At 32.1% G+C, this 14752-nt stretch overlaps 1 protein-coding gene across 1 annotated transcript; it reads left to right on the forward strand.

The window, feature by feature from the left end:
* The first annotated feature begins 11534 nt into the window (after positions 1–11534).
* LOC134685145 (protein PRQFV-amide-like) lies at positions 11535–14352 on the forward strand. The gene has a single exon (XM_063544622.1). It carries the CDS (start codon positions 11744–11746, stop codon positions 12554–12556), a length of 813 nt encoding a protein of 270 aa, XP_063400692.1. The 5' UTR covers positions 11535–11743; the 3' UTR covers positions 12557–14352.
* The last annotated feature ends 400 nt before the right edge of the window (positions 14353–14752 follow it).

The following is a 14752-nucleotide window of genomic DNA, read 5'->3' on the forward strand; positions in this document are numbered from 1 at the left end:
TGAAATTACATGAGCAATACGACGGGTGCCACATGTGGAACAGGATTTACTTTCCCTTCCGGAGCACCTGAGATCACCCTTGTTTTAGTGTGATGCGTGTTGCTTAATCTTTAGTTTGTATGTTGAGTCTGGTGTACTTTTATTTGTCTGTTTGTCTTTTTCTTTTTTAGCCATGACATTATCAGTTTATTTTCAATATATGAGTTTGACTGTCTTTATGGTATCTTTCGCACCTTTTTTAAATTCGTGCATATATGGTTCTTATATGGTATACAATTCTGTAACAAAATGGTAATCCTAATAATTATGAACAAAACAGAGATCTGAAGAAGGTTATATATTTCAAAAATACCATCATATGCTAAATGTAGTGTAGTACTAGTGTATACATAAATATATATCTTTGATGACGTAAATATGTTAACACCATTTGACCATTAAAACTGTAATTGGACTTCCATATATATTTATACGTTGTCCTGAAATTTTTACACAATAACATTAATAAGAGCAATCAGATTTCTTGCAAATGTCATGCTTAATCCACAAAGACTCCACTCGCCATCTAAATTATTGAGAGCAATTATTCTAATGTAATTGATAACAATAATATCATGGTGTTAACAGACTATAAAAAAGCTTCATTTTGTTCGGATGATATTATCACTGGGGTAAAGCTGATGACCGTAACTGCATTCACGGTCATCCCAAGATGTCGGACGAAAAATTAGGTCAGTATTTGCATTGTCTGTTAAGGTGTTTCTACATCATTTTCTTTACATAGCATACATTGGTACGATGTAAATTTATAAAAGATTCACACGGAAGTCACAAATCTCTATCGAGGAACGTGTAAAGAACGGGAAATTGGATTTGAAAAATTCGCTAAGATGACCGTAAATCATCTTTAAAATATTTTCAAGATGACCGTAACATATAATAAGGATGACCGTGATTGGTAAAATGATGACCGTAATTTCGAAAGGATGACCGTAATTTCGAAAGGATGACCGTAATTTATAAAGGATGACCGTAACTTTCATAGTATAACCGTCATTTCTAAGAAATATCCGTATTTGTATTACCTTTTTTGTATCAAATAATTAATGATATTAATCGTGTTGGTGTAAGACGTATTTATGAGACAACATTATCATAAAGGTAGACAAAAATAAGACGTACTTCAAATACATGGTTCGTCATATGTAGCATCCAACTACAAGCCAAAGGATTTTTTTATTTCTGAGATTCCTATTAATTTTATATAATAAATACAGCTTTTTAAAAATGCCAAAAAGGCAATGGGTGTACAGCCATTTATATTATATCGTTTCAACTACCATTGCAGATGTTTTTTTTAAATTTATTTCAGATACGTACATGTGTTATCAATTTTCCACTTGCAAGTTCACCTCATCTAATGTAGACACGTCACAGCATTTTAATGCATGCACTCTATGGACAATCATGTTGGTCCACAAACATTTAGTTTTAGGAAGAAAGTTTTTGTTGAAAACGCTGGTCATACTGCATATCGGTCCGTACATTTCGGTGTTGAAGTCACAAAACTTAAAATGATAATGGGAAAAGGTTATAAGCCAAATATAAATTTAGAAGAACATGTTTTAAAATACTCCGACCAAACTAGTGAAGGTGAGCCCCAGCAAAATAGATCCTAAAATAGTCTTGTATAAATAGCGAATTTTAAAGGGGAGCCTTGTAAATTGTATAGACAGAAAAAAGAATTGTTTTGTTTTATATATCAAGACAAATCAAGATTTTATTCTGCTCCTCTGAAACCATACACATGGGCTGAATTACCGGATATTCATAATGTTTAAGGTTCATCTGAATGAATTGAAAAATATGGCCGTTTTTACACACACATATCTATTAAGAGAACAGACAAACTGATGCATCTAGGAAAGTATTAACTTAAGGATTATGTACCCTTGTGTTGCTTCAATGCTAAACATATGGAAATTTTATAGAAAATCCACAGCCTGTATCCTTGTTCTAACATATTTGTCAATTTGATGACCGATAGATATAGGATTGTTGCATGCAGTGCTAGCATTGATTTCCTTAAAACAAGTTAATTTATTGGTTAGAACAAATAAAAATATGGACCAAATCAAGTACACCTTTTAGGGTGTGCTCGACTTTAGTTACTCTGCACGAGGTATTTTGAAATTTACAGGTTGGTTAGAACTTTTTGTAAAAAATAAACACTAGTACATCATAGAAAAGCAAGTGAGTAATCTATGTTTCAAATTTTATAACAAAAATCTCTTAATTAAAGGCTGTTTTATTTTGTATTATTTTCTATAAAAATCTTGGTTTATTTGCCACAAAGTACTCTTTTTCTATCAAATGCTAGGCAACAGTAAATAATAATGCTTTGCATCAAGTTTTCCCCTATAGTATATTTTTAAAATGGACTGTCTATTATTCATTATATCTGTAGTTTGATACAATTGATGTTTAAAACATTCGTACAAAAATGACTACAGAAGGGTACATAAACTTTAAAGCATGGCAGGACCTTAAGAGGTACCATTTGATTTTTAGGGGTGGGGGTGGGGGGGGGTGGGGGGAGGGGGGGGGGGCTAGGATGAAAAATGTTGTCCTCCTTTTTTTTAGCTGTAATCTCTGTCCTGCCTTTTAATTTTTCAGTCCATTCGTTTTTTTACAACTTTACAACAATTGTCATCCTGCTTTTTTTTGCCAAGTAACTCATCCTGCCTTTTTTTATTACTCAAAATCCTGTCCTGCCTTTTTCTTCAAATTTCACCCTAGCCCTAGCTAAAGTTGCAGGCTCGACAAAAACTACTCACAACATCGATTATACTATTTACTATCATTTTCATATAAACTCAAAATACGCCAAATAGTTAAAAAGAACTAACCGAGCCCCTATTGCGACAAACTCAACAAAAAAACAATGTATACAAATATGGATATTTCTTTCAATTGACGGTAATCCTTTTGAATTTAGTCATTCTTTATAAATTACGGTCATCCTTAACAATTTACGGTCATCTTTTAACCAATTACGGTCAGCCTTGTTATGAATCGCTAATCCTGTTACGGTCATCTCGATTACGATTTACGGTCATCCTAGCGAATTTTTCAAATCCAAATTCCCGTTTTATACACGTTCCTCGGTAGAGTTTTGTGACTTCCGTGTGAATCTTTTATAAATTTACATCGTATCAAAGTATGCTTTGTAAATTAAATGATGTAGAAACACCTTAACAGACAATAAAAATACTGACCTAATTTTTCGTCCGACATCTTGGGATGACCGTGAATGCAGTTACGGTCATCAGCTTTACCCCAGTGATTATGTGTATTTTCCCTAAATTTTGACATTTGTCCATATTTGTAAAGAACATACTCGTCCTACTTTTATAATTTTATGTTATTTCATTTAGGTTAGATATTACGAAACAAGCTTGAGGTGAATCAAGAATTGAGGAAATTGCAAGAATTATAATAAGAGCGCGATAGGATATAAATATATTAATTTTAGTTAACGACATATTTAGTGCTCGTCCTAGATATGCATGAAATATATGTCACTGGACGTTTAATAAATCATTTAAATATCATCAGTTCCGTGTTTTCAAAATATATAGTTTTTAACAGCAGTATTTAGAAATGAAATCATTAAATCTTTTGTGTCACGAACAAACGTTTGTAATGGGTAAATTGTTACCGAATTATACGGTCTATAGCGTGCCTAAGTCTGAATGACAGCATGCGTATTGCATGGCGGTGAGAACTAGCTATCACCTCACAAATATACAAAACAATGAATAGTAAATATCATGAAATAGATGCTTTAAATTAGGACAGGGCCACTAGTTCGTCTCCTTTTTGAAAGTTGTTTTTATGAAAGAAAAAAATGGTTTCTCCAAACTAATTATCCTAAATATATGCATTTAGATTAGACCGTTCGTTTTCCTGTTTGACCTGTTTAACACTAGTAATTGTTGTTGGCTCTTTGTAGCTTTTTATACGGTGCAAGCCAAGGCTATGCGACGAAGACCATACTTTGACCTATAATTGTTTACTTTTTACACAATGTAACTTGAATGGAGAAGTTGTACGCATATTATATACACATTTCGATATTTTTTTATTGTTTTTTCAAAAGGATCGTTATAAAGATTTAAGATTATTTCATTGTTTATTTAAAACCCTTTGTTAGCTCACCGATGTTATCATCAACTCAGTTGTCAGTATTGACATGATCTGTAACATTTTCTTTTTAATTGTTTACCTCTGAGGGGAACTCAAGTATAGAAATATGGTCACTTATTTGTCATCATCCGATCGGTACATAACCCTTTCCGAAGAGAGGGGTGCTTTCGGCTGTGCAAGTTCACAGCCACGTTATGTCAGAAAGGGGAGTGTAAAGAGAGTGCGACGATCGTTGTACATGCACTAAGGCAACAACCATTTAATCGGTCCTTAGGAGCGCAGTTGTCATGCAACGTTTCTGGTCCTATCAATTAAACACCAATTTTCCAGTTGCAGTCTGAATTTCTCGACCTTCATCCCGTAAGGCCCCTTTAACAAGACCTAGCTATTGTATGATAACCTAAAACTATTCGTGTATATTTTTGTATAATTGGCAATGTTGAACCTCATCTGTAGGTTCCTTTTGGTTATTGAGCTATTCAACTGTTTTTGATTCTTGTACATCAATGGCATTCTTGTGTTTAGCTTCGTGCGTTCCTAGAGAAGGTTAATCTAGAAAAGCGCTTCGGACGCATTACATTCAAAAAGTGTTGTTACCGTTCTTTATTACACGTTCCATTCAATTTAAATCTTATGTTTCTAGGGAAATAGAATATTGCGAATCAAGTCTGTGTTATTTTTGTAATTGTTTTGTATTTTTTTACAAGGACTCTTTTATAGTAGAAAGTAAAATCACAAAATTACTGAACTCCGAGAAAAATTCAAAAAGAAAAGTCCCTAATCAAATGGCAAAATCAAATGATAAGACCAATCAAACAAATGGACAACAACTGTCATAATTATTCCTGACTTAGTACAGGCATTTTCAAAAGTAGAAAGCGGTGGATTGAACCTGGTTTCTTTAGCGCTAATCCTCTCATAGTATAGTCGCACCATTTATAATGATGCGTGAACAAAACAGAAATAATAGGTAAAATAGTCCAAATATGGGTACAGTAGTCATCACTGTGTCACAATCTCAAAAAAAAGATTTGTGTTTATGTTATTATTTTTTTATTTGTTTACTGCTTGTCCTTGGTTGTATTATTTTCTATTTAAAAAAAAAAACGGTTTTCTCGAAATAAAGTATATCTTGTATATCAATTATAAAATACTATTTACTCTAAAATAAAAATTGAAAGGTAGCATGACATGATACTTGAAAAGATTATGAGTCATCTGTACTCGGTTCTAAAGACTGTTTTATAGAAGACCCAGTGATTGATATAGTGTAATATTGTACAAAATTACTGTAAGTTTTTTTCAGTAAAAACCAAGCATTAAATCAAAAATGATTAAATTTCATCAAAATTGTAAAGTGTTTATACTTATTTGAAATATGTTATTGTTCTTCGATACATTATAGTAATAAAGAAGAAACAATAGTTTTAAAGTTCTATCTTATTAAAATATTCTATGAAAAACCCGGCCCGTTTGTTTAAAAACCTTGACGTTTTAGATGTTTCTCTCGAAGTATTTGGACTATGTAAACCGCTGAATTTAAGTGAAACAAACATTTGCCTGTACTTTCAAAAATCATTATTTAATGGATATTTGGACAAAAACTAATTTTTTGGCCCCTCGACTAACAACTTTTTTCTCATAGCATAGACAGTAAATAGGTTTATAATATTAAAAAGTTCAAGAGGTTAAAAATATTTATGGATCTATACAGAAGCCAGCCTCCCGGTGCGGAATTGTTTTCGCTGTGTTGTAGACCCATTGGTGGCGTTCGAGTGTTTTCTGTCCTTTGGTCGGGTTGTTGTTTCTTGGACACGTTCCTCATGTTTTTTTTCTCAATTTTACTTTAACCTGTAAAAGACCTAAAAATTTACAAGGACTTTTCGGTTTTGTTTTTTAATGAAAGAATAAGGTTTTATTTTTATTGTAAAAACATTAGTTAGTACGATGGATATGATAGAAAGACATTTAAATCATGTACACAAGTATTTAAAACAAGTACTAATAATAGCTGTACCAATCAAATACTGAAATTATAGTAAATGTTACATTAGCATAAGAAATGTTAAAAAGGGTGTGGTATGATTGTCAAGGAATCAATTTAATAAAACTCTATTCTTAGACCAAATTAAACGACAACGAAAGTTAAAAAAAAATAAAGGTCACCGAACGACCTTCAAAAAATATAAATTATTTCAAAAGAGAAAACTAACAACTTAATTTAAGTACTAAATCAATAAACCAAAAAACAAATATGATATACATCAACACAAGACAACCACAGAATTACAGGCCCCTGTCTTGTGACAGAACATACCGATTGCGGCGAGTTAAGGTAACACGATACCGAATGGCATATCTCCCGATTTCCAAACTTTTTGGCATACGCGTTCTTTGCACCGAGTTACATCGAAATATGTAATAAAAAATGGGTGTCACCATTTTTGTTTTCTTGGTATTTTTATTGGAAAACGTCGATTTGGGCGACAAATTTACTTAGGTATATAGGGGAAATGCCTGTTTTTCGGCTAACCTTTTTAGATTTTCCAATGGATGGCTATGTTCTCATATACGGAGAACAACAAAAAACTAACATAATATTCAAAATTACAAACTGAATTCATACATGTATAGAAAATCATATGTCACCATCCTTGTTTTTGAGATAAATGGCTTCAAAATTGATTGATACCCTTAGAATTTGACCGAAAACGTGTGACGTTATTGAATACAGAATGTAACGTTATTCTCCTCAGAGATATGAGAAATGGAAATCACAAAATATGTCGGGATCTGAAGGGTGTTTATTTTATTTTCGTTTACCCTGTCATGTTTCCGTAAATTTCCTAGTGATATGAGATTCTACTGATTATTTATTTCGTCCTGCACATAGAAATTTCACTAACATGAATTTAACATTAATCTCGTCTGATTTTTACACTTTTTACGTGTGATTCATTTGAATTACTGAGTTTTTAACTCCATCCTTTATGACAATGGTGGTGTCATTGCTTCATCCATGCAGAAAAATAGTACTTTAAAAAATTGATTCAGTTAACAGTGATATAATTGCTCTGTTTTTGATGGTTGTTTAACGTTCAGTGGCAAATAGTTCATGCTTAAAAAATAAAATAACAAAACTGAAAGAAAAATTCAAAACTTATATTCTTGAATTGCTACGTACATTAGTATAGTGTACTTTGCGTGGTGTAAATGTGTGAGTTGCTTGCTCAGCAAGTCGGACAAACATTGCAAACTGTATGCAAAATTTCACTATTAGTTCAACAGTCTGTCATTTGTGGAAAATTATTTTATAAAACAAATCTTGAGATCATCATATGCATTCGTTGTAAGTTAAAAAAACTGCGAAACATTAAAGCTCAAGCTTGAAATTCCACATGTAGGAGATGTTACCGGAGTCTGTACTCTGCGGGCCTTCATAATTTATCAAAATGCCTAATCAAGCAACCTGTCATGAACAAAAAAAATAATATGAAAATCCAGACGATATGCGCATCTTTAAAAACAGGTACACAATTTAAACCTGAAGCAAAAAGACTATCAAGTGTGGGATTGACGGTCGAATTTACACGGGTGAAACAATATAATGTTGCGTGCTCTATTAGTTTCAAGTGGCGATTTTGAATTGTAGGATTGATTGCTGGTAACTTTACGTCTAGTGCCAAATATTTAATGCATGTTCAAGACGCAGTAAACAATAAATGATAGTGACCTCCCGCACAGCCAAATGGACGCCTCACTTTGGAAGCATTTTACTCCCGGTCGGAAGAAGACCAAGTGACCATATGTTTATCCCTATTCACCCTAAGCCTTGGGGTGTAAATTGTAGTATATAAATAAAATATAAAATCATGTGCAATATACATTGTCAGAATTATAAAAGGTTTTTACACTCGCTACGAAACATGTGGAAAGCTCGGCGAGTCTCGCTTTCCATCGTGTTTCTACAGCTCATACTAATACATTTTATACTAGTATTACAATATACATACATGTATATGTTTTTTTATATAGTATATTTATCCACATAAAAAATGCATAGTTCTTTTTTACATATATATAGATCTACATGGAAGTTGCATGCTTGTTCTAAAAACTTCTTCTGATACTGTAAAACTCCTCGGGCTTTTCCCGACGATAAGGCAGCAACCATTTGAGGGGGAGGGGGGAGGTCGGGGGCTATGGATTTTTTGGTTGCTTCCAGTTTTTGTGGCAACGTGGGGATGGCTTTAATCAGACTGTAACGGGACCTGCTTTTTTCATTTTATTTTTGCCAATTTAAGTTCCCATGTATTTTTCCGTCTACGTTAACTTTTTCAAGCTTCATTCCGATGTTGCTGTCTATCCCGTGTACTCTTCCCGTGTAGACTTGGTCTATAGGATTACAAATCTAGCACTTTATTTTCAAAATATTTCCGAGACTATATCTGATTTACTCTGTACAGAACAATGAATTTCAGATACTTTTTATACTGGAACATAGAGAAAGATATTCGGCAAAATAACCAAGTAAACCTCTTTTTTAATAATCCATACAAACAAACTATTTTTGTTTGAGTTGCAAAGTCTGCTTGTATTGTGCATTATCGCCTAATTCTATCCGTATTCTCATCCAGATACATTTCCTTTTTTCCATTTTGCCCGAGCGGTTTGTTTGACGACCATTTTAACATGAATTATTAGATGTACCTACCCAGTGTTTTTACACATCATCCTAAGTTTCTATAGATTAGATTTCTACTTTCAAAACAAAATTTCATGGGAATACGGCGTTCATCATGAAAAAGTATTTATTGCAAACATATACCAAGAATAAAGACTTGTGATAAAGCTCAGTCTATTATATGTAGATAAATCGTTCAGATGCTTAATCTTAAAGAAACAGAATATTTAAAAGTAAAGCAATACATTTTTAAAGATTAACAATAAGCAGTAACAAAAAAAATTATTAACATTTTCTTCATCGGTCAGGCCATAAGTCTGGGCAGAGTAGATGTTGGTAAGGTCAAGTTTTCTAACTCTTTGATTATTATTTTTTAAATGATCCGTTTCTTATATCTCTATATTTTATGTCAGAATCTTCCTTGACATCAAATTTGAAGTCGATCCTTCAAAGAACAAAAAGTTATAAACAATTTACATCGGTCAGGACATTAGTCACGGGAAAGATGAAGATGGTCAGGTCAAGTTATCTTTTTTTTTCTTGGTTCATTGTATTAAATGTTTTAATCTGCCATGGTATTGAGTTTGTCTATCCTGTTAATAATAAAAAAAAAATCGTTGGTTCATAGCTGTCAGGATATAAGAAGTTTCAAAGTCAATTTGGTGAGGTTCTCATCTTGCTTGGTTCCAAATTTCAAGTTTATACTTCCAATAATAAAAAAAGTATTTAGCATTTTCATTTCTGTCAGGACATTGTCAGGTTGTCAGGACATTAGTCAAACTCCCTACAGTAATCGTTTCCGTTCCGGCACTATTTTCCTTTACTCCATCAAGTATCCAACCATTAAAAATGTCACATAAATACCCAATATTTTTCATAATGTTATCACTTAGTGATTGCAAAACCTGATGCATTGGCTTGAATGTGTGAACGTTATTCGATAACGTCAGGAACGATAACTCGTGGCGTAACGTCATTCGGTATCGTGTTACCTTAAGCACCAGCAAACATGTTAAAACCTAGCCTGATCCTAGATCAGTGGTGTAATAGAACGGCATAAGAACAAATTATAAAAATCAGTAGAAAAGGGATTTACTCACCAGATCGATAACAAGCACATACAAAGCATTACAAAAACACATTTAGTTTTAAACCGTAAGACCATTGTAGATCTATTATTTCAACACACCGTTCCGGTAGAAAAAGAAATCACCATGTCACCGCGAGGTGCTATTATGATTGATATTCTACTCTTATTCGAATATTTAAAAAAATGATATAACTTCTTTGATCAAGAATTACGCACCGAGGTTCGAGTCTTGTTAGATTGTCTTAACCAATTACTAAATTAATAAAATAAACGATTCAAAGACTTATTTATGTACATCTATTACAGTATAACACCTTTTCTTTTCGTCTGGCTATAAATATTTAGAACGTTTTAATAGGTGATGGTGCACAAGAGTATTTCATAGAATTTCGACGTTATGTTTTTTTAGTTTTTCTATCACTTTAATTATGACATTTAATACCAGTCGTACATTTATGGGGGATTGCTGATGCATGGTGACTATCATACTATATTTAACCGTCTTGTCTTCTAGGTACCTTTCTTAATGGCGTTTACCATGCCTCCATTGTTTTGGAATTTTAAAAGGGCTACAGCACTTTTCTTATTTTCACAATAAAAATTGCTTATCTTTTTTGTTTTGTTAATCAAACAAAATTTTTAAGGCCATGAGAAAAATAAAATTGCCCACGGATTGGTTTGTTCGTACATTGTGTTTACTATGTGTTAATTTCTTGTTCGTCATCCTATTCCTTCAAATTTAATGTGCGAATATGGACATACACGGGTGCTATATTCAGGCGGTCTAGAATAGAATTAATGAAAAAAAATTATAAATATTATAAAAAGCTACAAATCTAATATTGAAAATAGTGTTTAAAAAAATTCTTTTTATCAAAAACTTCAACTCATTCACAGTAAGGTTATTGTGGGTTTGTTTTACTCTAGTGACCCTAGTATAACTGAATAATTATAATAAATATACAATACTCGTTTGTTGTTATTTCGTTGTGTAAACATAAAATCAAAATAAGCATTCATTAGCATGTATTTTTATTAGCAAACGTAGGATTTTTACGTATAAAAATGGTTACTTTATGATTTATATACGCTTTTCGACGGCTGCTCGCACATTTTTCATCTCAACACAATTTTTAACGAGATTATGTGAAATTCCAATAGTCTAAGCATTGTCTCAAAAGCAACCGACAATTCACAATAATCAGTACTCGTACTTATCAATACAATCAATTATCATATAGTGTAATGCATGCGTTCTATTTATTAGAATATAACTATACGCAATAATCAAATTATATTAACTACTGTAACATATTAAGATAAATTGAATGATTTCTCAATTGAATAAGAAAAAAATAAACAGCAGATCCTTTGGATATTATTCATATTGCTCGCTCGTAGGAGTATTTTACAATGATAAATGGGTGTGTTAGATAAGATATAGCCTATCAGAAAATTTCTTTCCAAGCTTTCAAATTACAATATGCTAGATTGAAAAGGTGTGATCATCGTTTGATTGACAGTATTGGTATTGATGAATCCTACACAATTTCAATGCCATAAAATGTCAGTTCGATCGTAAAGAGGCATAGATGAAACTATAAACGAGTAGTGTGAATTTCTAGGAATAAGCCATACCTGATCATGTAAGCGAACGAAAATTAACATAACAGCGAGAACGAAAAGTAGAAAGAACAGTTGCAGTTTATTGCTTTATAGTTTTGTGACATTTTTTTAGGATTTCATTTTCATTTAAAGATATGAATTCTGGATATAAATTGACTATCAAAAGACTATGTTTTCTTCTTTCGAGTTTCGTAATACTGACAATTCAAACCACGGAAGCACTGGAATCTCTGCAAAATAAACAGAAGTCACAAGCAGCCTTAGACGAAAGCAGAGACAAGCGAAATGCCGAAATAGATTTATCACCAGAAGATAGTGTTCGCACAAAACGATATATTCCTTACGAAGAACTTCAAAAACGACTCAGACATTTCATAGGGAAAAGGGTAGATGATTTCCGAACAGCAAGTGATATTTTACCTACAGCAGAAAAAAGAATGAGATATTTTGTTGGTAAAAGAGCAGATGGAGATCAAACGAATGTATTGGATGACAACGACGAAGTTGAAAAAAGGATGAGATATTTTGTTGGCAAAAGGTCACGTCTCCGTTATTTTGTTGGAAAGAGAGATGGCGACGAAGCTGTTCCCTCACAAGATGAAAATTTGGAGAAAAGAATGCGTTATTTCGTAGGGAAAAGGAGGTACTTTTTAGGAAAACGACGATATTTTCTTGGCAAAAGAGATGGAATAGAGGAAAATGATCCAGAGGATGAAGTTGAAAAACGGTCTCGACTTCGATATTTTGTAGGAAAACGACCATCAGATGACTTTATAAATGGTAATGCATTCCACAAACGAATGAGATATTTTGTTGGAAAACGGGATCAAGATAAAGAACAAAACAATGATCTGGAAAAACGAATGCGATACTTTGTTGGGAAAAGAGACAATTCTGCAGACAGTGAGCAATACGATAAAAGACACATGCGATACTTTGTTGGATGAAATCTTTTGGACATATGAGGAATATTTCCTTTCAAATAAGACTGTAAGTGAAAGATTTCCTTTCAAATGAAGCAAATAATTTTAACAATGCTGAATATATTTTATTTTTGTTTTTTCATTTTATGTTACATTTATTTTCATACACCTTTTTAAAAGGTCAGAATCAAAGGTTGCGTCAAAGAAAAAAAATGGAATTATCACGTTCTATATTTCAAACTGTGAAGTTTATAGATTGTGTGAAACAATATCTGTCACTATTTTTAAAAGTGTCCTATCAGAATTTAACCAAACATTGGTATGTGATAGAAAACTGAATTATTAAAGAGCTTGATAGAACAGTAAAATATTGTCTTTCCTGTTGATATATAATTGCTGTTTAGTTGATTTCTGATGTACTGCAAGGATCGAAAAATATTGTCTATGTAAAACGATTTTTTTATTCCTCTGAATAAGGTCATGATTTCATTTTCTCAACATATTAGCCATTTACAGACAGTTCTTCAATAATTGATTATTTCCTATGTAAAAGCTCAATTGTATTATTTTGCAAAAGCGAATAAAGAATAAAGGTATACTTTTTTTTCAGTCTCGTTTTTTACTAATGACACAGATTTGAGTAAGACAATATTGTGAAGGTATCTTTATAAAAGATTTTTAAAATCAATCGAAGCCATGAGTTTTAAATTTCAATTTTAACTTTGGGAATTCTTGTTACAAAGAGAACAGGCGAAGTAAACATGACCATGCATGTACCTACAATGCGGATACACCTATATTAAGATAAGCATTTCGAATACAAATTTTGTTCTTATGAAAATCATTTTTTTAAATTTAGACTTTAATTTCAAAATTTGACTTTAACATCGACTGAGCAATATTTTTGGGAAAATGAAAATGAAAACTAAAAATATTAATGAACATTTAAAAGAATGTATCAGTGCTAGTTCTAAACAATGAGTGTGTGTCACGTTGTCTGTATACGGAAATGTCGCATAATCAAGTAAAACATGAAAGGTGTTAGGAACGAAGACAAAGCACTAAACACCCAATATGCTGGGGTTTTTTGCAGACAAGCAAAATAAAATGCCATTTGCTTTTTACATTCTGTAGCTCCTCAAATTTTTACATATATATATATATATCAGTTAAGTGTCAAATTATTTTGATTTATAGCGTTCATGATGAAGGTTTATCCAGAAGAAAAAGAACTCTTTGGACGATCAAAATTGATAAATTATTATTGATGAATATTTGGAGTTTCCCCTATCCTTTTTAATACTTAAAGATCAATTGGAACACTATAAAAAAACGTTTGAATCAAAGCATGATCACTGATAATGGTTTCGGACACCAGACATCCATATGTAGTCGGAATTCATCCTTTTAATATTTGTTTTCAACATTTTTTTGTGAAAACACTAACTTGATAACATTTTTTTAAACTATTGGCTATAACATGTAGAAACTCGTTTTTTTATAAATGGACTATGTTTTGCGTATAGTTGACGTTCTTGACAAATGACATATTTTTGTTATGTTCTATTTCTTTATTTTGGTTCTGTAATACTAGTCTTCTATTCAATTTTTTTACTCAGGGCGATGAAGAGCTTGACATCTGTAGATTGTTGGAGGTCATAATTATGTTGACCACTATATGGCAGTAGTTATGTTTTTGTGTTGATAAGTTGCTTTCTCATTGACGTATACTATCATCGACTTTTCGTCATATTTATATAGCCTTTTGTGATTATTTATTTTTAACATGCATTATGTATCAATAAAAAGTTAATATTTTTCGTTTGACATTTTAGTTTTTATCCTACGTCAATATATTTTACCAGGAGTTTCCCTAGTACGCACATGATGAACTTTCATTTTTAATGAATGTTAGTGACCTATCATCACTTTGTTTAACAAATACAAGTTAAATATCATTAGAATTAGGTCCAGAAGAACGTCATTATAAACTTTTATCACCTTGGTAATGGTTTTATATCACAGGTTGCATCCCTTTTAAATATGTCAAGTCGCTGTCGGTAACGGCAAACAAAATTTGTTCCATATTTCGTTTGTCTTTACGGTCAATGTTCACTTTGTAAGTTTCGTGTGTCCAACGTGCATATCTTAAACCTCTAAATTGCAAAACAAAAAAAAGGAAAGCCAATGATGAAGATAAAAACATTGAGGGTTCATATA

This window comes from Mytilus trossulus, chromosome 1 (assembly GCF_036588685.1).
Source record: "Mytilus trossulus isolate FHL-02 chromosome 1, PNRI_Mtr1.1.1.hap1, whole genome shotgun sequence".
In the NCBI taxonomy this organism is placed as follows: domain Eukaryota; kingdom Metazoa; phylum Mollusca; class Bivalvia; order Mytilida; family Mytilidae; genus Mytilus; species Mytilus trossulus.